Here is a 26,088-nt window from a genome sequence, read left to right on the forward strand (position 1 = left end):
CAAAGGATGTTTAGTGCTTGAACTATTCATGTCTTTTAGGAACATCTAATGTCAATTTTCAAAATAATTGCTACCTTTAAAAATAGGTAGGTGGCATAAAGGAAATGAAAGAGTTCTCTGCAGTCTGTTTTTTGCTGGTGGATTCTGGATCTTTTTGCTGGTACTGTACTGAGGTCGTATCGTAAGTTGGGGAAACGTCTGTGGAAACCGTTCATCGCTGATAACTAAACCGTTGAATTCATTCCCCCCCATCAGGTATTCACATACAAGCAGAGCACAATTACACACCAGAAGGTGATGGCTATGGACCCCATGGATGAGGAGGGCGTGGATGACATGGCCACCTTGACTGAGCTCCACGGAGGTGCCATCATGCATAACCTGTACCAGCGCTACAGGAGAAACCAAATCTATGTAAGTTCCACTTTCATGCCCTAAAAAAATCCCTGCAGTTCGGTTTTTTTTTTTTTTTTTTTTTTGGTCATGCAGTGCGGCATGCGGGATCTCAGTTCCCCGACCAGGGATCGAGCCCACACCCCCTGCAGTGGAAGCGTGGAGTCTTAACCACTGGACCGCCAGGGAAGTTACCCAAATCCCTCCAGCTTGAGTCAATGTTTATTTTTGTCTTCAGAGAGTATTTCCTTTAGAGAACCTCTAGTTAATCTAAGTAAAATTATGTTTTCAGGTGTTTTGCCAAATTAGAGACTGGATCCATAAATCATGTTCTCATGTTGATTGCCTCGACTTTATGAGGGGGGTGACTTTATATCGAAGGGTAACGTGACCTCTTTCTTCTTGTGAGTGCATTCTCTTCGTAAGTGTTCTGTTTCATAAAGAAGTCACGCAGAGTGGTTTGACTTCCTCAATTAAGGGCTGGGGGAAAATGTGGCTTTGCAAACAAGCAGAGCTCAAGCATTTTTGCTCATTTTCTTGATTTGTCTCCTTTTATGGATTTTCACTTTTTTTTTCTGGCTCTGGAGCCCATCTAGGGGGATATTTATTTATTATTTTTATATGGTTTTTAAAGGTTACTTTCCATTTACGGTTATCACAAAATATTGGCTGCGTTCCCCGTGTTGTACAGTACATCCTTGAGCCTACCTTACACCCAATAGTTTGTACCTCCCACTCCCCCCACCCCTATATTGCCTCTTACCCCCTCCTCACTGGTAACCACTAGTTCTCTATATCTGTGAGTCTGCTTCTTTTATGTTATATTCACTTGTTTGTCGTATTTTTTAGATTCCACATATAAGTGATATCATACAGTATTTGTCTTTCTCTCTCTGACTTATTTCACTTAGCATAATGCCCTCCAAGTCCATCCATGTTGCTGCAGATGGTAAAATTTCATTCCTTTTTATGTCTGAGTAGTTTTCCATTGTAAGTATGTATGTACCACATCCTCTTTATCCATTCATCTGTTGATGGACACTTAGGTTGCCTCCATATCTTGGCAGTTGTAAATAATGCTATGAACATTGGGGTGCACGTATCTTTTCGAATTAGTGTTTTTGTTTTTTTGAGATTATATACCCAGGAGTGGAATTGCTGGGTCATATGGTAGTTCTATTTTTAGTTGTTTTTTTATTTGAGAAACCACCATACTGTTTTCTACAGTGGCTGTACCAATTTACATTCCCATCAACAGTGTATGAAGGTTCCGGGCTTCCCTGGTGGCGCCAGTGGTTAAGAATCTGCCTGCCAATGCAGGGGACATGGGTTCGAGCCCTGGTCTGGGAGGATCCCACATGCTGCGGAGCAGCTGGGCCCGTGCGCCACGACTGCTGAGCCTGCACTCTAGAGCCCGCGAGCCACAACTACTGAGCCCGCAAGCCACAACTACTGAAGCCCGCACGCCTAGAGCCCGTGCTCCACAGCAGGAGGGGCCCCTGCAATGAGAAGCCCACGCACAGCGGCGAGGAGTGGCCCCCGCTCGCCACAGCTGGAGAGGGCCCCCTAGCAGCAACGAAGACCCAGCGCAGCCAAAAATAAATAAATAAATAAAACAAAACCAAAAAAGCCCAGTGTATGAAGGTTCCATCAAGGGGGATATTTGGGTTCCAGGGAACCCGTCTTATTTGTGGGATTGCTATTTTGAGTGGAGGCATGTCCTTGTATATAAAAGGCAGTCGTGCACATTTTCCCCTTAATTGTTATGAAGTGTGACTGTGCTTATCTTATAAAAGTAATATCTAAAAATCACTTTTATAATAATTCCTTTTTGACATTAAAGTACATAAAGTACTTTATCTGTCAAGAATGATTGACCTGCAGATTTTCTCTTTTCCATCTTCCTGTTAGTCTTTATAATAAACTGGGCAACTGCTTATAGATGTTTATTTTTCAAGTCACATTCAAATTCATACAGTTTTTTTTAAAAAACACCAAATTTTAATACTGTAAAAACCCTTGATGTTTTAGTAATTTTTGTTCTTTAGGAGTTAATGTTTAATTTTGGCAGTATGCCTGTGATTATGATGAATAACAGTATCAGCCTTTCCAATAGCTAGCAGGTGCTGAGACTCAAGGCCCTCTCAGTATTGGGGTTCCTCTAATTTATCCTCCCTTAGACCAGGAGAGGAGAATTGGGAAAGAGGAGGCATTAGATATTTGTGGGTTTAATGCGAAATTTTCCTCAGCTTTAAAGAAAGGATGTTTATTTGCCTTCTTTTTAGATTGGAAAAGTGTCATTTTTGCCAGATTGACTTAATGTTTGCCAAATGTCTTCAAACAGCCCTGCCTAGAGAAATTCAGTCGCGTTTTAGTCCTCTGACTGGCTGCGCTTATGTTACGTCCGTACATTATGGCATTTTCCATATGTTCTTCAGAAAAGGTAGCATTCATACACATTTATGTAAAAATGGCTGTGTATTCCATTCTGTGCACGTGCTCGCAGAACACACGTGCATTTACTCCCCTCTGTTTGCATCTCAGAAACCGCCTCCTTTCCACCTCTACTGGTGTCCAGGGAACCGTGTACCATGCCTGCGTTATTAGCATTAAGTATTTGACACTGCCATGTAACTTTGTTTACACAGCAGTTTCCTTGCTCGGTTGGTCAAGGACCTATTTTGTCTTTCTTGAGCCAAGGACAGTGCAAGGCACCTGGCAGTGGTGCTATAAATGTCTGTAAAACAAATGCCATTCATATTAGAAGTAACATAGTTGATGATAAAGGTGAAGCTAGATTTAAAATTTCTCTATTGGTATCTGTCTTTTACAGGTGACTATTTCAGAACTCATATTCTTCTGTCTGTAGATGCAAGTTCTTGTTACACATTTAGTAGTCAAGAAAAAGTAAGTCAATTAGCGGGAAAAAAACTACCGAAGAGGCTTAAGAGGCAGAGCCTTTTAAAAGTCTGTTCCCCAGCCCCACCATGATGATGTTGTAAACCTGACAGCTTAAATTGCCCAGTAAACCACGTGAATAGGATATTGGTCTTTTTTCCTGGGATGAAGACCTTTTCCCTCTCCTTTGAGGGGAAAAACACAGGATTTTTTGTACATTCAGTTTACAGCTCAGTTCAGTTAATTATACCCTTATATGCCTTCCTTTCAGGACCTAGATAATTGTATTATTATCCATATAGCAGCCATACCGATTTTCATTGCTGAAGCTGTTTGCAGTGGGTGCTGGTACCTATCAGACTCTGCCCCATCGAGACAAAACCACCACCTTTGAGGAAAGCACAGCCTTTTCACCTCTTATCCCAGCTCTGAGTGATGCTTGTCCATATCTTTAAAAGAGGGAAAAAATGACTTGACTTATAACAGAGGTGCTGTATTAGTTTTCTTTTGCTGGCTTAACAAATTACCATAACTGTGCCAACTTAACAGAAAGGAATTTTCTTACAGTTCTGTAGGTCAGTCTGAAGGGGTCTCACCAGACTAAAATCCAGGTGTGGGCATGATGGCGTTCCTTTCTGGAGCCTCTAGGGGAGGGTCAGTTTCCTGCTGTTACGTGGTGTTGGCAGAGTTCAGCTCCTTGTGGTTGTAGGACTGAGGTCCTCATTTTCTTGCTGGCTGTCTGCTGATTCCGAGCTGCTAGAGGCCCCCTTCCTTCACATTCAAAGGCAGCAACCCTGGATCTAGTCCTCATGCTTCAAATCTCTTCCTCCTTTCTCCTCATCTCTGACTGCAGCCAAGAAAGGTTCTCAGGTTTTAAAGATTCGTGCAATTAGATTAGGTTCACCTGGATAATCCCCAGTCTCAGAGCTTACAACTTGAACGTATCTTCAGAGTCCCTTTGCCTGCAGCATCAGGTAGTCTCAGAGCTTACAACTTGAACGTATCTTCAGAGTCCCTTTGCCTGCAGCATCACGTAGTCTCAGGTTCTGGGAATTAGGTGGACATCTTGGTGGGGCGGAGAGTGGTATGTGACTCTGCCTGCCATAGGCGCCCTCCTTTGAGTCCTGTTACTGAGAAGGGACTCCTGGTCTCTCCCCCACCACTCTGGATCTTGCGTTATTTGTCGGCTTTCTGGTCTGAGCAGCACAGGTTGCTGGTAAGCAGACCCACCTCCAGGTAGGGGAGACTGTTGTTTTGTGCTAAGAAGGACCATTAACTCATTTTCTCCTTGAGGGCCACCCTTATTGTCTGAGGACACTACCAGACCCCAGTAAAATATTTCTTTTAGCCTTTAGCATCCTCCGTTCAAATGTGGGTAGAGAGCTATGAAGGGGTAAAGCACTCAGTAGACAAACCAAAGTTGAGCCCACTTTTCTCTACTCACCTCCTCTTGGGCTCTGTAGTAACCATTTAATTTTTCTACGGCAATTAAAAGTTTTTTAAAGGTCAGATATCATAACCACCCCCCCATCTGACAGGGCTGTTTTACAATAAAATGGCAAGTGAAAGCACTTTAGGAACTTTGCTGACCTTTGTACCTCTCTCCCCATCTTTCTCATCTAATACCACCAGGTCTTTATTTGGAAAGTTCCTGCCTGGAACTTGGCGCTGCTCCTTCCAGGCACAGAGGCTGTGCAGACCTCCGTGTCTGTAGATCTCCATGACTCCAGCCTTGCCACTGGTCCTGTTTGGCTCTGACACCCGGTTAGAGCAGCTCTGCTCTTTGCATTGCATGAGCCCCTGCCTCATGCCCTAATACTGGATTCCCTTCCTAGAAAGCCAGTCTCTCATGTCTAACACTCCACCTTGTCAGCTTTTCTCATCCTCTGGCGACTTCCCAGATGAGAACTCTGCCCAACACTTCAGCTCCCGACCTGGGACCCCACCCAGACTTCCACCCTGAGCCTCTTATCTGTGAGCTTCCTGGCACCTTGGAGAGGGTCCCGTGAGTCCCACCCTCCTGTGTCTCTCCCCACCATTGATGAGACCTGGTGGGCACAAGTACCCACACCTGTAAGTCCCTAAAGACTCGGAGAGGAGGGGTATGTGTCGTACAGAGAGATAAGAGATGGGGAGAGGGAATAAATAGGTGGGTGAGAAAGCCGGAGCTGGCCGTGAAGAGCCCTGTGGAGGGGGCGGCAGTAATGATACTGCAAAGGAGGGATGAGAGTTGATCAGGAGGAAAGGCTAGTGAGACGCCATCCATGAAGGTGGAGAGATGAGAGTGCATTTGGTGCGATGGCCTCACTAAACTGGGAGAAGGTTCCTTTGCTGATGGAATCTGGTGTGTGTTGGGGAACATCTAATAATTAGTGGGATAGGTAGGCTGGAGTCAGGACACCTTTAAAAGCAGTGGTTCTCAACCAGGCGATGTGACCCCCAGGGGATATTTGGCACTTTCTGGAGGCATTTCCGGTTGCCGTAGCTAGAGATGCTGATGGTACCTCGTAGGTAGAGGCCAGGCATCTGCTAAACATCCCAAGGTGTGCAGGACGGCCCCACCACAAAGAGTTATCTGGCCCAAGATGTCAGTCATGCTAAAAACGCTACCTTACTTAAAGCTAGGCAGCAGCGTTTGGGCTTGGTGATAAAGAGGCTACACTGTCCTTGTTAAAGGCTTTTGAAGAGAGAATTTCCCTGAGAAAAAATTTAGAAGGGTTGATAGGGAAGTGATGTGGTATAGTCTATAGAGGGTAGATCGGCTGGGAGAGTGTGGCAATAATTCAGAGGTGTAGAGATGAGGGTTTTGGACCAGGGTAGAGATGGCAGTGAGCGAGAGGAAACTAGATATGAGACGTGTGGCGGAGGAGGTGAAGGAGCAGGGCTGGCGGTGATGACGCCCAGCCTTGTCGGGCCCTGATGGCCCTGATGGCCCTGAGTGCAGTGCTGGCAGCTCCGCCAGGAGAGGAGAGTGGGCGAGACGGGCTGGGTTCTGGACGCCTGTTGCACTGTATTCTCTGGAGCCCGGATCATTTCAGATTCTGTACCCAGCGTCTATGCACCACGTGGCCCAGAGCAGCTGAGGCTTCTGTTGTACTGACTGTCAGCTCCGGGTCCACAGTGGAGGAGCAGGCGGCCTGGCGCCGTGGTGTGGCAGTTTTGTTTTCTGCCCAGTGGAAGAGAAACACGCTGTCTCCGTCATAAGGTTCATCCTGCTCTGGGTTAGTTGCATGGGCGAGCCTCCTCTCCCAGCCTCTAAGGAACGGCTGGAAACACATCAGGGTGAGGCCGCAGGGAGCCTTGGGGTTCGGCTGCAATTATGGGCTCGGGGAGGCTCCAGAGGAAGCCCTGCTCTCTTCCACCCACCTCATGGGTTCGTTTGTTGGTCTTGCCGGACAAACGGGGCAGAGCTGAGAGTCAAACGAGCCCATTTGAAGAAGTGGGGCTGTGTCTATAGATAACTGCTGGTGTAAGCACAGAAGACGCTTCACAGCTCATGTATTTTTAGGTGTTTCAAAAATACACTCCTCTGGTTAGGTGGCCTTCCAGACCGAATCTGTAAATGTGTTTCATGTTGTTCCTGAATTAACTTCGAAGCCTGCAAAAGGTGTTGGCAGGCAGCAGCCAGTTGAAGACGACGTGTGGATCGCAAGTGAGTTCACCTGGGCTGCCCGCAGTGTTCACGCCGGGCAGGGCAGGCTGTGGAGTTCACTGTTGCAGGCCTGCAAATCTAAAGCTGAGATTCATTTCCTTGAGTTCAGTCTTCCCAGAGAACATTTTTGGGGGTTGTTTTCTGTCCCTTTCCAAAGCCAGTGTCAAGTAACAGCGCGCCTCTCATGGATGGCCCGAAGACCGAGCAGGCTTGGCATTTGTCTCATACCAGGAACAGCTGAATACAGTGTGGTTTGTCAGGGTGTTTTTTTTTTTTTTTCACATGAAATCAAGACTGGTGTTGCCAAAAGATGATTGTAACCATCTGTCTGACTCTGTGTATTTTTAAACTTGACCAAACATTTATGCTCTTGAGTTGCCATTTCTACATCGGCACATGATGGTGGCAATTAAGAACTTTGTTTTTGTTAATTTTTTTTCCCCTTTCCTGCCTCTTTTGGGTCAGATTCCTTTCAACAAGGAGGGAATATGAGTCAGAAATTCACTCAAATTAAATGAAAATGTCATTTCTAAATATAAGAGCTTGAATTTAGTAACATCTTGATTTATCGGTTGTGATCAAGTTTTCTTTTCAACTAACTTGCACGCTTAACGGTTTTAATTGTTTAATTGGACAAGGATGGCAAGTAATTTTGTTAGGGAGAAGGTGGCTGTAGAGCACGAGAATGCAGTTAAAACAGGAACCTGTTTGGTGGCTTGGCAGTGAATTTGTGTGCCCCTAATATATCTATGTTCATTCAGCCCTGCCTGTGTGCCAGGCTGTGTGTGAGACTCCAAGGATGCCAAATTCATCTTGCTCATGGTAATTGTTTCTTGAAAGAGTGAATAAATGAAAGGCACTGTCCCACCAGGACCTCCTAGCTTATTGATGAAGGCAGACACAGCAAATCTTTGACAGTAGCTCAGGGTGACAATGAGTGTGATAAAAGTGCTGGGAACACAAAGAATGAGCATCGCAGGAAGAGGTACGGGGGGGTCAGAAAATAATTTGCAGCTGAGGCACTAATTGTGCCGAATTTTGAAGGAATTCCTAGAGGAATTCATCCAAGAGGGAGGGTGGCTCGTTCCTGGCAGAAGATGAGCACGAGCACAGATTTCAGATAACGTGGTGCATTCGTCCAGCTGCAGGACATGCAAGATGCTGCAGTGAAGGTTGCGTGCAGCTGGCTGGCAAGGTGGTCAAGAGCAGGTGAAGAAGGGCACTGTGTGTGAGCTAGTGACCTTGAATTCATTTATGAAGGCTGGTAGGGGACAGTGTCAAAGGTGAGTTTTGGGAAAACTCAGTCTGGCTGCAGGTGATGGATGAGTCCAGCGGGTATAACTGGTCTAGGAGGAGAGGTGACCAGCAAACCAGATGGGAAATGATGGGGTTCCAAACCAATCCTGGGGCAGCTGGAATATGAAACATACTAAGAGGCAGAATCTAGGTGTTTGATTGGGTTTGGGGGCGGACAGTTTGCTGACTTTTATAGGATGACTGCTGGGTTTCTGGATCAACCGTTTGGGTAGACCATGGTGCCATCTGTGAAGATGTGACTGTGTGAGAAGAGGCAGGTGTTGGGGGAGCTCAGCCTTGTCCGTGTTGAGTTTGGGCTTAGGGGCATCCAAGTGGAGATGCCCACGCAGGCCGTTGACTATACAGATCTGCAATTTAAAACTGAAGCTGCATTCAAGATAGAGATCTGGGGAAGTAAGTCATGGCTATGTTTAGCTGTGATGATCGAGAGAGAAGGAAAGAGGAGAATGGTGGGTGGGGAGTAAATCTAGCTAGTGGTTCCCACTTTTTTTTGTTTTTAATTTTTTTTTTTTATTTTTGGCTGCATTGGGTCTTCGTTGCTGCACGTGGACTTTTCTCTGGTTGTGGCGAGCGGGGGCTACTCTTCGTTGTGGTACACAGGCTTCTCATTGCAGTGGCTTCTCTAGTTGAGGAGCATGGGCTCTAGGCGTGCGGGCTTCAGTAGTTGTGGCACACGAGCTCAGTAGTTGTGGCTCACGGGCTCTAGAGCGTAGGCTCGGTAGTTGTGGCGCACGGGCTTAGTTGCTCCATGGCATGTGGGATCTTCCCGGCCCAGGGTTCGAACCTGTGTCCCCTGCATTGGCAGGTGGATTCTTAACCACCGCGCCACCAGGGAAGCCCGGTTCCCACTTCTTAACAAGTCCTTCCCTTTAGAAGAGTTGTGGCACTGACTTGAACCAGTTTCCCTAGTACATTTCAGATTACTTGATCTCCATCCAGCTTTTCAGACCCACATGATGAAAAGCCATTGTAGTTTTGTTTTCATTAACAAAAACTATAATACATACCTGTGACTTATGTAATACTTTCACATGGTAATCGGGTGGGGTAACAGAGGACGTATTATTATTACTGATTGGAACCTCGAGCCTAGAGGGGTTCAGCAGTGTACCAGGGAAGGTAGGTCCAGGGTGAGGACTTCAAGTCTTCTGACTTGACCAAACCTTGCTGTGTCCATCATTTCTTCCTGTGTTGGAATAGTGACTTCCCAACAGTAACATGAATCCTCCGTTTCTACCAGCAGAGTGCATCTGAGGCCACTGGGTCACTTTTAGTGTTCTTAGTTATACTCAATTGTTTTTGGTGGGGGACTAGATATAGGTATTATACCCTTACGCCTTTTGAAAACCTTGAATTGGTAGATTCTGCACTGAAGCAATGCAGCGCATTTCTCCCAATGTTTCATAGCAATAGGCACTGCAGTTGTTCCAGGTTATTAAAATGGACAAGGAAATGTATTTTTTTGGTGAGTTGTGTGGAACTTTTCTGACTAGAAAAAAATTTTTACGTGCTTGAAAAGAGAATATACTTTCTATTTCTGAAAAGCCATTAAAATGACCAGGAGATTTATTCTCGTGGAATTTGGAATCCAGTATGAGGAAACCAGCACCTGGCCCCTCCTGGTGTTTGAGAGTTGCACGTATCCAGAGTCCCAAAGTGCATGGCGTTATCATGGTGGTTTGGGGGGCAGTAATAAAAAATACCTTTTTAGAGAGTGACCAATGGTACGAGCATGGAACACACTGTTGTCTCACAACTCTTAGGATTTCTTACTGCATTGTGTCTTTGCCTCACTTGGTACTTAACTTACAGCTCGGCTCTTCTACCCCCTCCATTCCCAGTTTCCATATTTACTTACATTACATGTTGAACTTTCTTTATTATTCCGCAAATCTCTTACCCATGCAGCCTTTGTTTTAATGACAAAATAATCCATGCAGAGTGGTATGTTCAGAGTAGGGGGAGAGAAGATAAAGGTGCCCCGGCTGTAATTATTTTTGCTGATGGACCTCAACCATTTCACCTAATTTGAATAAACCAATAGGAACAGTGACTTTTGCTGCCATGTTGTTTTACACATTCCTTTTAGGGAGATTCAGAAGTACCCTTTGGCACGAATATGGGCACAAACAGTGAAAACTCAGTGAGTTACGTAGCTGAAGCGGTCCCCACTCCTGTAACTGTCAGGAGGATAATTCATTAGGACTTGGGCGCTCAGACTCTCTTCCTGAATATTCCTGTGGGTCGGCCCTGAAGATTGTGGGAGCTATTTGAAGAGTTTTATGCAGGAGAGTTTTTGTTTTCAGATGTTCATTTGTCACACGTGGAGCTGGGATTGAACATGCAAGACCGAGTGGGAGATCAGTGGGGAAGGAGGCTTTCGGGGACATCTGAGCAAGTGAGGCCAGGGCGGCAGAGATGGAGAAAAAGGGGGTTGATTCTAGAGTTAATTGAAAGTGGGGTGTACAGCACATGGAGACAGTGGCCACTGGTGACGTGGCTCTGGAGAGTCTGGGACGATTCCATGCTGTACACGGGTGAGTGAGGAAGGGCGTCATCACAGACCCGAGGGCAGCACCCCACAACCAGGATCCAGGATCCTGCCCTCGCCCTCACTCACTGGCTCTGTTCCTTCCTCTGTCAGAAGAGGCAGACGCGTGGCCTCTGCGCTGCCCGCAGGTCAAGGTTATGTCGGAGCAAATGAGGGTGTGCGACAGTGTGTCTGGGTAGGTCAGATTGTCCTCTGTGTCCCACAGTTCTGAAATGTCAGTAAAGTTGTTTTGGAAACCTGTAGGCTTCATTGTCATTTGAAATCTGGTGACAAGCCTGTTAAGAAATGACTCAGGTCATTAGTGAGAAGGTGAAACAGTAAAACATGTGCATTCGTGTTTTAAGAGCCTAATTTATGTCTGGAACTAAGTGGAGGTGCTTACAGTAGGAGACATTTTTAACTCTAAATGAGGCAAGGTTTCCTATAATCTTAAAAAATAACTATTAAAAAATTGGATTCTTTCTCCATACCAGCCAAACACACATTTTATGTATTCTTTAGTTTGTTTTTTTTTTTTTTTTAAAGGAGAGATATCAGATTATTGAGTTTGGGCTCAAATTCAGTCCGGTTTTTTGCTGTCCCTGTTGGCACATGTGAGTGCATTGGTTGAAGTTACTGTCAGCTACAAATTATATAAGACGGCGACTCAACAGTGGAACGGTCTTTAGACGTGTTGGAATGATTTTTGAGCCAGAGACACTGGCTGGGCATCAGCTCACGGGCCAGCTCCCACTGCACGGCGGTGACCGGCCTCGGTCTGGGAAGGTTCGTGATGCTTTAGGGGGTCCACCCGGCGGGACCGCCAGCAGAATCCTTGCCACCCTGGGAGCTGCCTCAGTGCTGACCGTCTGCTGTTCAGAGAGGCCGGCTTCATTCCTCTGGAATCACCGGGGACTGGGTACGAGGCAGACGTGTGTCATCTGTAACTGCCACACCACCGACCACACTGTCCTTCTGAAACACCTTCCAGCTACTTCATTGGGCCAAGTGCAATGTGAATTACTCAAAAGCGAAACTAGGCGTTAGGACCATTGCGGATGTTCTGTCTTCATTTTTGCTGACAAGCCTTGGGTGTCCTGCCCCCGTACGAAATCCACGTCATCCACGCTGTCAGGGTGAGTGATACCTTAAGCCAGCAGTCCCCAACCTTTTTGGCACTGGGGACCGGTTTCGTGGAAGACAGTTTTTCCGCGGACGGGGATGGGGGGGTGATGGTGCAGGCGGTAATGTGAGTGATGGGGAGCGGCACGTGAAGCTTCCCCGCTGCTCACCTCCTGCTGTGCAGCCCGGTTCCTAACAGGCTGCAGACCGGTGTCGGTCCACAGCCCGGGGCTGGGGGACCCCGGCCTTAAGCCATGCTGGGAGACTAGTTCCCCAACCAGGAAGGGGTAGCATGCCTATGAGGTTTTGACCAAAATAATCACTTTCAAAGGAAAGCTTTTAGTAAAAGGTTATGAGGTTTTTCATGAGTGAATCAATACATTTTTAAAAAGTCTCATCTCAGAATTTTACGACCACCATACACACATGTTATGAATGGGGAGTGCAAAAATCTTCACGATTTAGGCATGTTATTTTCTTAAAAAGGTACGTTCATGATGGGTTACTCTTCTAACATTACTTAACTTTAATAGTCAAGTTGACGCCCTGACTGTGGCTCTTCTGTTTCACTTGTAGCTGAGAAAGGGGATCGGCAGCACGCCTACCTATCTGTATAAAGAGGGACGGCACTGACTGTCTTGACTTCCGCCAAAGTAGGAAAAAGAACATGTTTCACAGGAAAATGGACAGTCTTGATATTTCACAGAATAAAAATAATAATGCATACAGCTACTGGAAAGGTAGAAATAGGCCTGACGTTCTAGACCAACCAGAGGAAGGGGCCAGACACCCAGAGCCTCAAGCATCACGTACCTGCCTGCCTCACCTGTGCAAACAGTCGATGGAAAAGAAGCCACCAGGACCTGTGGCCAAGGCGTTGATAGAGGGTGTCTGGCATCCTCCAGGGAACCATGCGGTTGGTTCTCTGCTCTCCTTTAGAAGTAGGACCCTTTCCTTCCCCAGAGGAAAAAGCTTCCACCTTTCTTTCTGGCCACATCCTCCCCATGGTGCTATGACGGGGGAAAGTGGCCTCTCTAGAGGGTGGAGGTTTCCAAAGACCTGAACATTCATACATGAAAGCTCCATGTCTTTTAATTTTTTTTAAATTGTAGTGAAATTTACATAACAGAAAACTAACCACTTTAAAGTAAATTCAGTGGCATTTAGTACATTCAGTGTTGTACAACCAGCACCTCTGTCTAGTTCCAAAATGTTCTCATCACCCAGATGGAAACCTTGTACCTGCAAAGCAGTCACGCCCCAGTCCTGCCTCGCCCCACCCTCCCCTCTGCCCATGGTAACTACCACCAAGCTTTCTGTCTCTATGGATTTACCTGCTCTAGATGTGTGAACATTTGTGTCTGGCTTCTTTGACTTAGTGTCATGTTTTCAAGGTTCATCTACATTGTAGCCTGTATCAGTACTTCATTCCTTTGCACAACTGCATAATACTCCAGTGTGTGGAAGTGTACCGCATCTTGTTTACCCATCTGTCTGATGATGGGCATTTGGGTTGTGTCCACCTTCATGCTCTTGCGAATGATGCTTCTGTGTATTTGTTGGAGTACCTGTTTTTAATTCTTTTGGGTACATACCTAAGAGTAGAATTGTTGGGTCATATAGTAATAACTCTTTGACCTTTTTAACCTTGTTTTGGTTCAAAATATTTCCAAAACATGTTATAGACCTCCTTACATTTGAAAACAGTTAAGACGGGACACACGATACTTGATGTTCCTGGCAGTCACTGTGAATATAAATGGTTACAAATTGCTATAATGTGCTACAGATGCACTCAGGATGTTTAGACTTTCTGTCCAGTGTTTCTTGCTTTTCTTGTGCTCTGCTGTGTTGCCACCCCCTGCCGGTGAATGTGAAGAGAAGGCTCTGGAATTAGGTTGCCTGCATTCACGTCTCACCTCTACCACTTACTGGCTGTGTGGCCAAATGCAAAATTTTATCACTCTGCCTCAATTTCCTCCCCTGAAAAGTAGGTGTAATAACACCATGAACCTGCTAGGGTTATTGTGAGTGGCGAAAGGGTCAGGCCCTGTGTATTAGTCTGCTCGGGCTGCCATGACAGAAGACCACCGACTGGCTGGCTGAAACAACAGACATTTATTTTCTCCCAGCTCTGGAGGCTCAAAAGTTTGAGATCAAGGTGTCAGCAGGGTTGGTTTCTCCTGAGGGCTCCTTCCTTGGCTTGCAGACGGCCGCCTTCTTCCTGTTTCTTCACATAGTCTTCCTGTGCACATACATACGTCCCCAGTGTTTCTTGGTGTATCCAAATTCTGTCTTCATATAAGGACAGTATTAGGGCCCACCTGAACAGCCTCATTTTAATTTAATCAACTCTTTAAAGGTCCTGTCTACAGATATACTTGCATTTGGAGGTACTGGGGGTTAGGGCTTCAATGCATGAATTGGGGGAGGGGGCAGAATCAGCCCATAGCTCTCCATCAAGCCCGTGGTGCAGTGTGTACACCACAGAAGCTGGCAGGTAGGTGGTGGTGGCTGCAGGGTCCTACCCCCACCCCTTCTCATCTGCTGCTTCACTTGTGTCTGACAATCAAACTTCGTTAGCCTTTCTTGAAGAAGGACAAGTGAGTAGTTTATGTCCATATGGAGGAGGCATGAGGCATTTTGCTTTAATAACTCTGTAGCCTCTGTTTTGCTACTCTGAAGATTTTGCTTAATTTCTGGCCTGGATTTGGTTCCAGTAAAGATAAGATTGCCGGTCAGCTATTTTCCAGGTAAGTTACATGGCACTTCACGCGGTGTTTGAGATTACTGAAAGAATACCTAGTGCTTTCAAAATGGTCTTGTTACTTTTTAAAAGTTAAAGATATGTCACAGAAAATTTACCATTTTGACTATTTTTCAGTGTACAATTCAGTGTACTAAATACATTTGCATTTGTTGTGCAACCATAACCACTGTCTACCTCCAGAACTTTCTCACCATCCCAGACAGAAACCCTGTACCCATTAAGCAGTAACTCTTCATCCACCACCCCGCCCTGTTTCTCTTATTTCTTTAATCCTGCCGTTTCCTAATAGCCACCTGATGAAGATCGGGGTCAGGAGGTCACTGGGGAACAGGGATTTGGGCCTCACTGTGTCACCATCCTCTCTCTTGTTTACCTTTCACTGCAGTGCTCTTTGAAATGGCTTCATTCCTTTGCACAAGATCTGTCCCCAAAGGTAAAGGAAAAATGTGTGAGTGGGGATCAGGAGTCACTGGTCCCCTTAACGTACACTCGGCGGGTTCTGGTAAAGCTCAGACAGCGGCTCTGGTGTGAGAGGTGGCATCTCTTCCCCTCCGGGCGTGGAGCCGTGCTGAGCTGCTTCTATCTCTGCCCCAGCGTGGGTGGCGGTGAGATCCTGTGCCCACCCACTCCCCGCCCCACCCCAGCCCCGAGTGCCACCTGTAACCCGGGTCCCTGTCTCCCCACCCCCTGCCCTCGCAGACCTACATCGGCTCCATCATCACCTCTGTGAACCCCTACAAGACCATCGCCGGCCTGTACTCACGGGACGCCATGGAGCGCTACAGCAGGTGCCACCTGGGCGAGCTGCCCCCGCACGTCTTCGCCATCGCCAACGAGTGCTACCGCTGCCTGTGGAAGCGCCACGACAACCAGTGCGTCCTCATCAGGTAACCAGCCAGCAACCACCACAGGCACGGAGCCCGCTTATTAGCACATCAACCCCCAGGTTTCTCGGATGGAGTTTTCCCTTTTGAATAGCCCGACAACTACAGCTTCCAAAAGACACGAGTTATTCTTTGGTTTATTCCAGTGGTCAGGCATGGTCCTTCTATTGACTTATGGAAACATTGCATAGTTCTTCCAAATTTAAACTGTTTTATATATTCTAGGGCACTCATCAGAATGCTTGTCTGTTGGAGCAAGGTTTTGGTTTTTGCCAGTATGAGAAGATTACCCTAGAATCTCCCAAATTTAAGAATTTTTAATGATTTTAATTGGGTGTTCCTAAAGTTGACCTTTGAATTAGCCACAGAAGTGGGACTTACTATGTTATATGTTGAGGGAATGATAGAAAGGCATGCTTATTTCAATTAATTTTTTGTAGGGGGGTGCTGAGGGAAAAGGGTCTTGACATCTGTTTCAGCCAAGTCTTACTCATTTATTAAAATAAACTGCCAGACGCCTCACTCTCCAAACACTTACTGCTAGGAACTTCCTAAAAAAAATATCAATAGAGTTTATTACTTTAAAGATATTTGATTGATTGATTGATTGATTGAAGTGTAGCTGATTTACAATGCTGTGCCCACCTCTGCTGTACAGCACTGTGACTCAGTTATACACGTATAGACATTCTTTTTTTTATTTTCTTTTCCATTATGGTTTATTACAGGATATTGAGTATCGTTCCCTGTGCTATACAGTAGGAAAAAGATATTTAATTTTTACTGAGTAATTCAAATAGGTCTTATCGCCTGCATTCTGGTGACATCCTATTGGCTCCTGTTATTTGTACTGGAATCATGTTCTAGTGATGATCAGAACACCCCCGGATGAGATCCAAAGCAGACGTGCTGAGTGCCATGGAACGTCCAAGCCCTTCACTCATGTGTCCTTCTGGGCACTCATTCATGGAGCTCGGCTGTTACTGAGACCCGACAGTGTTACTAAAACTGCTGATGGGGCTAGAAAGCCATCGAAAACAGATGTCAAAATCTTCTTTCCCAACTTGTGGCGAAACAGTTATTATTATTTCAAGGGGGCGGGAAGGGGTGTTTGGATTGGGGGAGGATGGCACATAAGACCCCCCCCTCTGCCCCCGGATTTCCGACCCAGTTGGAAGTAAGGTGCGGGAGGCAGATGGAGTGCCGTATGTCAGCTTTAGACTCCCAGCCAATCGGGAGCCCCGAATTGCAGACAGACTGGCCCACCTGGTCGGGGTACAGAGAGGTAACTGGTGGCCAGGACCACTGTCGAAACCAGTTCCCAGATGGGGAGGAGCTGGCCAGCCCTTCCCGCCAGTTCACCTGCTAGAGAAACCATCTCCTTTGGGGAGGGAGTGGGGGGTACACATGCCAGAGGAGGCCCCTCCTTGAAACTCCAGGAGAGAGAAAGGAGGGCATTTGGGAGGTGCTCACACTGTCCTACGTGGCGTCTGATTGAAGATGGATGAGAAATAACGGGCAACATTTCCGATGCGTTTGGACGCTGTGCCGTGGACTTTCCAGGCATCGCTCGTCTCTGACACAGGCGCTGTCATGATGCCTGTAGGTGCCACGCACACAGCTCCTTTCAGGGACTGTGTTCTTCTTGTTGGCAATATTTACCCATTACTCTTGTTCTGGGGTCCTTCGTTTGTAATAAATCAGAATTATATGAATGTGCAAGGTAGAACACGTTCATATTGTCTCTCCCTGCCTCCCTCTATCAGCTACTTTCTTTAAGGGAAGGGAAGCACCTGGGCAGATACATTCTCTCCTCTTTATTACCTTAACGGTGCTCATGGGCTGTAGAAACAACTTGGATAGAGGGACTGTCCATTTATCCATTTCAGTAAATATGAATCATTGTAACTTGCAGTTAATCAAAAATGAAGCTAACGCTTAGTATAAAAACAGAGCTTTTAAGAGTCACCTTCCCAATTAATTAACTTGCCTTATGACTAGAAGCATTATTTGTGGGCTCTTTTAGATGACTTCACTGAAGTTCAGGAGTTAGAATTTAAGATCTCTATTTCAGCATACAGAATATAGTTTGATAAGATTAACAGAAAGAGTTTAATCTATTTTAGGAAGATCAAGTTGTTTTCCACACTTAGGTACCTAAATATTTGCCATCGATAATTGGCTGTGTTTATTACTTTCAGTGGAAAAAAATGAGAGCATGACTCATATATCACTTGCTAGACAGAGCAGTTTGGGAAGAAAGTGAAAAATCAAATGAGATCATCGTGCATATATATGGGTGTGTAATAAAACGGAAAGGGGTTGGCATGTTCCTGCCAAAGACTATGGTATTTAAAAAGAAGGCGGGGCTAGCTGGGAGGGAGAAGGAAGAGGGGACCCCAGACAGAAAGCTCTCATTGTGTAATGCTGATGTGAAAAGAGTAACTGTATTTATCTAAAGTAACTCAGGAAACAGCGCCTTTAAGAATAGATTTCTCATTAAAATGTGTTTTGGTTTTTAATAGACCTCTTGCAGTTTTTTAGTGGGGCTTGGGGCTGTGGGAATTAAGAGAAAATTGAGTATAAAAATAGAAATTGTAGGGTACAGTAGCCCTATTTAGATTTCCTCAGGCATGATCTGCCCCCTGGTGGCTACAACATGTTACTACTTTCAAAACTTTGATGCTAATTACCTATGAAACCAGAAAGTAAGCCTATTTGGAATTAGGCAGGGACCACGTAGATCAGTTTTTCTCTCACTTTACGAGCCTGTGTCACTGCTAGTCTCGTGGATTCTAGTCCAAGCCTTTTTTGTTGGTCTCACTTTCAAGAGTTTCTCTCTCTCAAGCTCCAGTTTTATTTTACCCTTCTTGTGTACGTTTAAGCCAATGCTTATGCTATTATAGTTTCTAAAATATAAATATATGTTTAAAACTTCCATGAGCTTTTTTTAAATCTAACTGACAAGGTCAGATTTTGATCTTGGTTGACCTAGTACATTTTAAGTTAATATCAATTTGGGGCAGGCAGAGTTTAGTCTATTTTGTTTAGTCTGTTTTTCTCTTTTCAGTATATATGAACTTTTAATGTAGTGTCGGCAAGGCCTGTGGTTAATTCATCTGTGCAACTCATTGCCCAGGACAGTGTCTGATAGAAGGGCCAACATCCAACAGCTGTCAATCAAAGGATGGGTGGGCGGAACAACTGTTGGTTTAGGACCTCTGCTTGCTTGGCAGAAGTTTTGGTTTTCCAAAATTGGAGTGATTTTTTTCCTTAACTATGTCTTTTATATTCTGGAATAATAATAGGGTGTTTGGTCTTTTTCTATTCTAGTAGTATTTTAGAAATAATTGAATTGGAATAGTGACCAAAACTTGCATCCTGTGTCAGAAGGGCACCAGCCAGAATAAGGCATGGGGCGTGCCACACACTCATATCAAATGGTAGTTTACCTTGTTAAAAAAGAAAAGACCCAATCACTGCCCTTTAGGAACTTTTGCTTTGATGGGAAGAAACTGATGTAAATAAGTAATTTCAATACAGCCTGCCTAATGCTAAAATAGAAATGTGTACATGGTTGTTCAGAGAAGATGGCAATAGATGCTCAGCAAGGAATCGAAAATATATCTCAGAGAAAGTGACATGTGATCATGAGTCCATTGGTACGTGGGAACAGCAGCAGGCACAGAGGGGAGGAAGGGCACAGAAGCACTTGCAAAAACATGTGGAAGAACAAGGAACATATGCAAACAGAAGGTACGCCTGTAAGGTGTGGGATTTGCTAAGGACATGAAGGCACTGGTGTTCGAAAGGCAAAGAGGGAACTGCCATTCATTGAGAAAGACCAGAAGCCTTCTCTGGGGGAGCCGAGGCTCGGAGCTGTTGAGGGAGCTGCAAGGAGACTTGAGCGTGAGCTACAGGCACAGGACATGAACTTCTGTCTCCCTGTGTTAGTTTCGGAACAGAGTCCCACTTCCTGGTGCAGGGGCTCACCTTATGGGCTTTGTCCTGCATGCTAAGACCTGTGGACCGAGTCCTCTAGGCAGTAGAGAAGTTTCCAAAGTCTTGTAGCAAGCAATGGAGTGATTAGTATATATTTTGAGAAAATCACATGAATCAGGGCAATTTGATTCACAGGATGGAGAATGTCAGGTGTCAGCAGAGGTATCCTGTAAAGGGCCAGGGAGGACATACATATTTTTGGCTCCATGGCTGAGAATCGGCTCCATTACACCTACTCGACTCTGCCCTTGGAGTGCGGAAGTGCTCTTAGATACAGTGCACGTGAACTGCCAGGCTGTGTTCCAATAAAACTTTATTTATAAAAGCACGCAGAAGGGCAGACTTGGGGGCCACAGTTGGCCGATACCCGCACTGGAGGGGAGACTAGCCTGCGGGGTGGATAAAGGGTCCTGTTGCCATCAGAGGCCCTTTCCTTCAGGTGTGTTTTGATCTTTCCTCCCTGCTTTCCTGGGCACTTTGCTCCATTTTTGAGCCTCACTGCCCCTGATTCTTGGGCCTCTTTTTTTCTACTGGATCATTGGCATTATCACTCAAAAATTTCTAGTATGTTCCATCTTTGGAAAAAAAAAAAAAAGATGCATCTTTGTCTCCAGCCCCGCTTCTCCACACGTTGCCCTGCCCTCCTCTGAGCTGCCCCATCATTCTGGTTTCTCCCTCATTCTCCGGGCTCCTCCGTCGTCTTCCACGTCCTCATCTTCTGACCAGCCTGCCTTTCCTTCTCTGCGTCTGCATGACTCCCCAGACTTCAGTGCCTCCCCTGCCACCTTCTCCTCTGAGTTCCACACGTGTGTCCAGGCACCCTGAGGCATCATCACGGAGGTGTCTGATGGGCATCTCAGGGGTGGCACCTCGTCAGTCCCTCCTGAGTTTCTCCCAGAAACACGTTCCTCCTCTTGTGCTTCTCATTCTTAGCAAGTGGACTCTCCATCCTACCAGGTCCCAAGCCTGAGATCCGGAAGTCATTCTTGTATCTAGAAGTCACCCTGCCCCCAACAATTAAGGTCAAATTACCTACGGTAAACTGTACCAATCTCGTATATCCAGTTCGATGAGTATTGATAAACGTGAACCGCTGTGTTACCAGCGCCTGTGCAGGGGACACGGGTTCTATCCCTGGTCCAGGAAGATCCCACATGCAAGCTCCCTGGGCTCTCCCGAGTCATTCCCCCGCTTGCCTGTCACTTACCAACCACCCAGACCAGGGCTGTCAGCCGTCCCCTCCCTGCTCCCACCACCGTCTATCTGGAGGCTGCTGGCTTCTCCTCTTTGCTGCCCCCTCCCCTTAGCCTCTGCCCTCACTTCCGGCTTCCTCTCTTGTCTCCCTCGATCCACCCTCCTCACTCCACACTCCACAGCGGGTGATTCTTTAAATCCTTGACCCCGATCATGACGCTCTCCTGCTTAAAAACTGTCTTGAGACTTTCCATTCTGCCTACGAAAAATTCTCAGAACTTTTTTTTTTTTTTAATTTTATTTATTTATTTATGGCTTTGTCAGATCTTCGTTTCTGTGCGAGGGCTCTCTCTAGTTGTGGCAAGCGGGGGCCACTCTTCATCACGGTGCGCGGGCCTCTCACTATCGCGGCCTCTCCCGTTGCGGAGCACAGGCTCCAGACGCGCAGGCTCAGTAATTGTGGCTCACAGGCCCATTTGCTCTGCGGCATGTGGGATCTTCCCGGATCAGGGCTCGAACCCGTGTCCCCTGCATTAGCAGGCAGACTCTCAACCACTGTGCCACCAGGGAAGCCCTCTCAGAACTTTTAATATGGCCTCTGAGGCCCCATATCAGTGCTTTGGTTATTTTTCTTTCCCTTTTTCATTTTCACGATTTAAAAAGTTGTTTTTTTTTTTTTACGGTATCAACTCATTTTGGTTCATCTGGGTGAACATGCTTTCTCTGAAGCCCATGTTTGTGTTTGTGGTCATGTTGGCGCCAAGGGTTAGGACTGTAGCTGCCACAGGCTAATGAGAAAAATGCAGGACTGGATATGTAAGTGATGTGTTCGCTGTAAGTGAAGGTGAATTAACACCATGATTGCTGTATGAGTTAATGTTTTATCGAGGCTGTAATAAAGGAACCAGGTGGAATACGTGACTCATCGCAGCGCCCGTGGTGGAAGAGGCTGCCGGGCTCACAGGAGAAGCAGTGGACAGTCTCAGTGCCAGGAGCGCTTCAGTTTGCGCAAAACAGCGTTAACCAGGGGGTTAGATTAGTCTTGTTAATTTGGATTTTACTGGTGTTATATTTTGTTTGTATTTAATTATGTAATTTATTCCGGCTTTATAGTTCTGTGATATGGTAAGCAAAGGAGTATATACTTAGTCATTACACCATTATAATGCTATAATATACATGCTGTATTATCACATAGCGTGTATAAGCGGGTTCACCAAGCAATTAACTCCACCAGGAGACAGCGTCAGATCCCCCAGGTTGTTAAGGGCTCACTCCTACAAGACTGCCACTCTCTCCACTTCAGATGCCAGTCATGTTGTCACCTGTGCTTCTGACCGACCAGCTGTAGGTTGGAGCTTCCAATGACCCCCTCCGTGGGTTTGATTAATTTGCTAGAGCACCACACAGAACTCAAACATTTTTACTTCCTAGATCACCGCTGTACTATAAAAGGATATAACTCAGGAACCACCAGATGGAAGAGGTGCACACGGCATGGTGTGGGAAAGGTGGAGGCGCTTCCCTGCCCCCTCCAGGGAGCCGCTCTCCACCTCCACGTGTGCACCAACCCAGAAGCTCTCTGAACCCTGTCCTTTTGGGGTTTATGGAGGCTTCATTACATCGGCTTGACCGATTGATTAAATCACTGGCCATTGGCAATGAAACTCCATCTCCAGCCCCTCTCCCCTCTCCCCTGTTGAAAAGAACCAGTTCCATACTTGACTGGAAAGCAGTGGCCTCTGAGTGGGACCCCAGCCCCTTCCCTTCCCTTCCTGACTGGCTGTGCAGGCTGCCCTCCCTTTCCCTAAGGCTCCAAGCCCTTTCCTCAAGCAGGAAAGGGAGGCTCTCCCTCCCCTCCCCCCTCCTTTCCCCGTCCTTCAGTTTTCACCCAGTTAACTCCTGTGCGTGTCTCTGCATTTCAGTCTAAATGTCATTTCCCCAGAAAGGCCTTCGCTGAACCTGAGCCCTCCATCTAAATTATAAATCCTCCCATCCCCTGAGATTTATACTTGACAGCATTAACTGTAATTTGTGATTCTTTGATATCTCCTGCTGCTGCTGGGTCATAAATACTGTCCGTGGCCATTTGTTTCAGGAGCGTTTTCCCAGCCCTCAGTGCAGCCTGACACACAGCAGGCACATGGATCCTTCGGGAAGGAAGGAATACCTGCAGAGATGCTCCTCCATCGCTTTAAAGATCACGTTTTGTGACCCTCAGTAAATGTTTTCATGAGGAATGTTAAAGTCACAGGCAGGGGAGGGGAGGAAGAAGAGGAGAGTTAAATGAAAGTGAGTCCTGTTACCTTGATGTTAATGTCTGGGGACATCTGGCATATTTCTGGGTTTTAACAATTCGTGAGTTATTTATATTCTTTGCCTTGTTCATGCCACACTTCCACAACCTCGTATATACAGTCACCTTTTTCATCTCCTGGTGCAATCCTATCTGAATTCTGTGACATTGCTCTCAGGAGTAGTACTTCCCAACCCTGACTTCATAGTAGAATCATCTGGAAATTTTTTTAAAATACTGATGACTGAGTTCTACCCTTACAGGTTCGGATCAGGGACACAGCGGGTCATTCTCATGTCCAGCCAAGTTTGAGAACTACTGTTGTACAAATCCGAGTTTCATTTTTGTTTCAAGTTTTACCTACGTATCAAAAAAGATGTACTTAAAGAAGATGCTTGAAGAAAATTTGCTACAATGAGAAAAAAAAGTGGGCTGAAGCTGGAGGTAGATCAGTATCCTTGACGGGTGAAGGACAATGCAAATCTTGGGTTTTCTTCTCCTTGACGAGTCTCTGCTGTCCAATTTGAACAGCTTTTTCTCCACGGCTGTATTATTACCGTGTTCGTCAGAGTAGGCTAATTGCTGTGTTAGTTGCCATAACATCCCCCAAATCTCAGAGGCATAACACAGGAGTGGCTTATTTCTTGCTATTTCACAGACCAACGTGGGAAGGTGAGAGACTTGACTTTATGCCACACATCACTTTGTTTTGGAGATGTGCCACCCTGAGGGCACCCAAACGACAGACCTGGAAGGCAGGAAGCCCAGAGGGCCATGAGGGTGTTTAGCCACCCGAATACCCCCCTTGCTCAGTTCAGCCACCTTTTTGTTGAGTTGGCCACGTTCGGTCCTGGTTACCTATCGCTGCCCTTCCTGCAAGGGAGGTTGAAATGCCATCCACCTCTGAGTGCTGGAGGATACAGAGGTGGGTTTGGGGACCGTGTAAAACATGACTTCTGCCTCACACGTTACAACTAGAGAACGTCTCCCTTTCGGTTTTGTTTGTTCTAACAAAATTTAACTGCTAGGTAGATGGGATATATATTTTTAAGTATCGAGAATTATTTAAATCTCTTCTTGCAACTTTCTCTTAGGTTCTGCTACTCATTCAGTGCCCCCTTGCTGAATGTCTCCTCTGTGTCAGCCCCCAGGCTAGGCAGGTGCCAGATACGCAGAGATGAATGCTCAGCCCCGCCCTGGGAAGATTCTGGTTGCTGATAACAGAAGAGCCCACCAGAGCTGGTGTCACTTGCGTGGGCCTTGATTATCTCAGACAGCAAGGCAGGGGCGGGGTCAGGGTTGTGGGTTCAGCCACTCCCGCTGGCTGCTTCTCTGATTGTCTTGCCTTTTGCTTTCCGATCTCAAGATAGCTGTGGATTCCCAAGTATTTGTCGTCTGCAGCCAGAGGGACGTTCTGTCTGGTCTCTTTGTGTGTGTGTGTGTGTGCCTGTGTGTGTGCGTGTGTGTGCGCACGCGTGCATACCTCCCCAGGAGCCTCAGCACACTTGACGTTAAGTCTCTTTGTCTGGCATCCTGACACCTGCCCACGGCCAACCACCGTATCACCTGCGCAGGGAATGGAATGACCGTGATTGGCCTCCATCAGTGGAGATTCCCCTGGGCCTGCAGCATCCAGCAGGGCCCTGACGGTGTCACCTCTGAGTCATTTCCTCTCCTTTATTACATGTGCTTAATCATTCACCGTGTTATCTGCAAAATTCCTCTTTCGTAACCTCCTAGCTCCTGACACTCAGCGGGGGCTGCTGTGTTAGAACCTGTGGAGGCCTCGTCTGTTTATCTCCCCCCTTGAGCAGTTGTGAACCTGCTACCCCGTGATAGTGTTGGTGTTCGTGTACCGTTACTTATGCCGTGGGTTTACTTTTCTCGTAAGTTCTTTGCCCTTCTACTGCTTCTGTTCTCCCTGCGGTACCGAGCAGGGTGCCTTGCACACAATTGATTGGGTCTCTCCTTCCAGATCTCTTATCTCCGTCTCTTCCCTTTCATCTCCAGCCTGGTTGTACTTGTCCATGGCCTGACCACCACATGCCTAGATCACAACAGCAGCTGGTCTCCCTGAGGGACCCGCAGTCCTTCTGGAGCGCGACCTCAGAGCTGTGTTCCTCACGGGTGACCTTGATGGGCTTGGCCTTCGCCTTCTGTCTCCTGTGGTAGCCTCAGAACCATCGACCTCGATCCTTTTGCCCTTTCTCTGCCCCCTCTGGTCTCGGTCCAGTTGACCAGACCAGAATCCCACCCCTGCAGGCCTCCCGCAGCTCCTCTGGCCTCTCGGCTTTCGTTCGCAGGGTCGTCTGACCCCGAATCCTTCCGCTTTCCTCTTTGCCTGGCTGACGTTTGCCGGCCCTTTATGACACAGCTCAGATCCCATTAACTCCTCTCATTTGCCTCGCCCCTCACTCTCCCCAGCTCCAGCGCCCCGAGGTTGCTTTGTTCACTTTTCGTTAATCATCGCCGAAGCAGCACCTCTGCAGGACGCTGGCTGCTGACAGGCCTGCTGTTCAATTCTGACCCGGGCCCTTAGCCGCCGCCTGCCTCATGGGATTATTATGGGAATAAAGTGCCCAAGTGTGGCTCGAGTACCTGCAGGGTCATTCCCTTGTCCCCTCACTATTCATGAATGATTGCATTTTTGTGCGTATTTACCAGAAAGTTACCACTAACATGTTCATTCATTTAACAGATGCTTACTGAGTGTCTGCCACCAGCCAGGCACTGTTGAGGGGTCTGTGACACTTTAGTGAACAAAACACCAATCCCGGCCTTTGCAGAGCTTAGCTGCCACGAAAGGCACTGTCCCTCTTATTACCTGAGCCTCGTGAAGGTGGTACCTTCTGTTTAGGCTGAGGGAGTCGTTGGCAACACAGAGGCCACACAGCTGGCAGGAGGAGGGACTCTTCTCTGTAACTTAGCACTTTGAGCTCTTTCCCACTGTTCAAGAGTTGTACAGAGTGAAGTACGTCAGAAAGAGAAAAACAAATAGTGTATATTAACGCATACATGTGGAACCTAGAA

At 46.7% G+C, this 26,088-nt stretch overlaps 1 protein-coding gene across 3 annotated transcripts in view; it reads left to right on the forward strand.

Annotated features, from left to right (window-relative positions):
* The window catches only part of MYO10 (myosin X), a 214,272-nt gene that overhangs the window by 94,405 nt on the left and 93,779 nt on the right, over window positions 1–26,088 (forward strand). For all 3 annotated transcript variants that reach the window (XM_082453666.1, XM_082453665.1, XM_082453667.1), the window contains 2 exons: window positions 256–414; window positions 15,382–15,569. In XM_082453666.1, the coding sequence (XP_082309792.1) occupies window positions 256–414; window positions 15,382–15,569 (347 nt within the window). The remainder of the gene's footprint in view (window positions 1–255; window positions 415–15,381; window positions 15,570–26,088) is intronic.

Source organism: Balaenoptera physalus, assembly GCF_965194825.1.
Source record: "Balaenoptera physalus genome assembly, chromosome: 3".
NCBI classification, from domain to species: domain Eukaryota; kingdom Metazoa; phylum Chordata; class Mammalia; order Artiodactyla; family Balaenopteridae; genus Balaenoptera; species Balaenoptera physalus.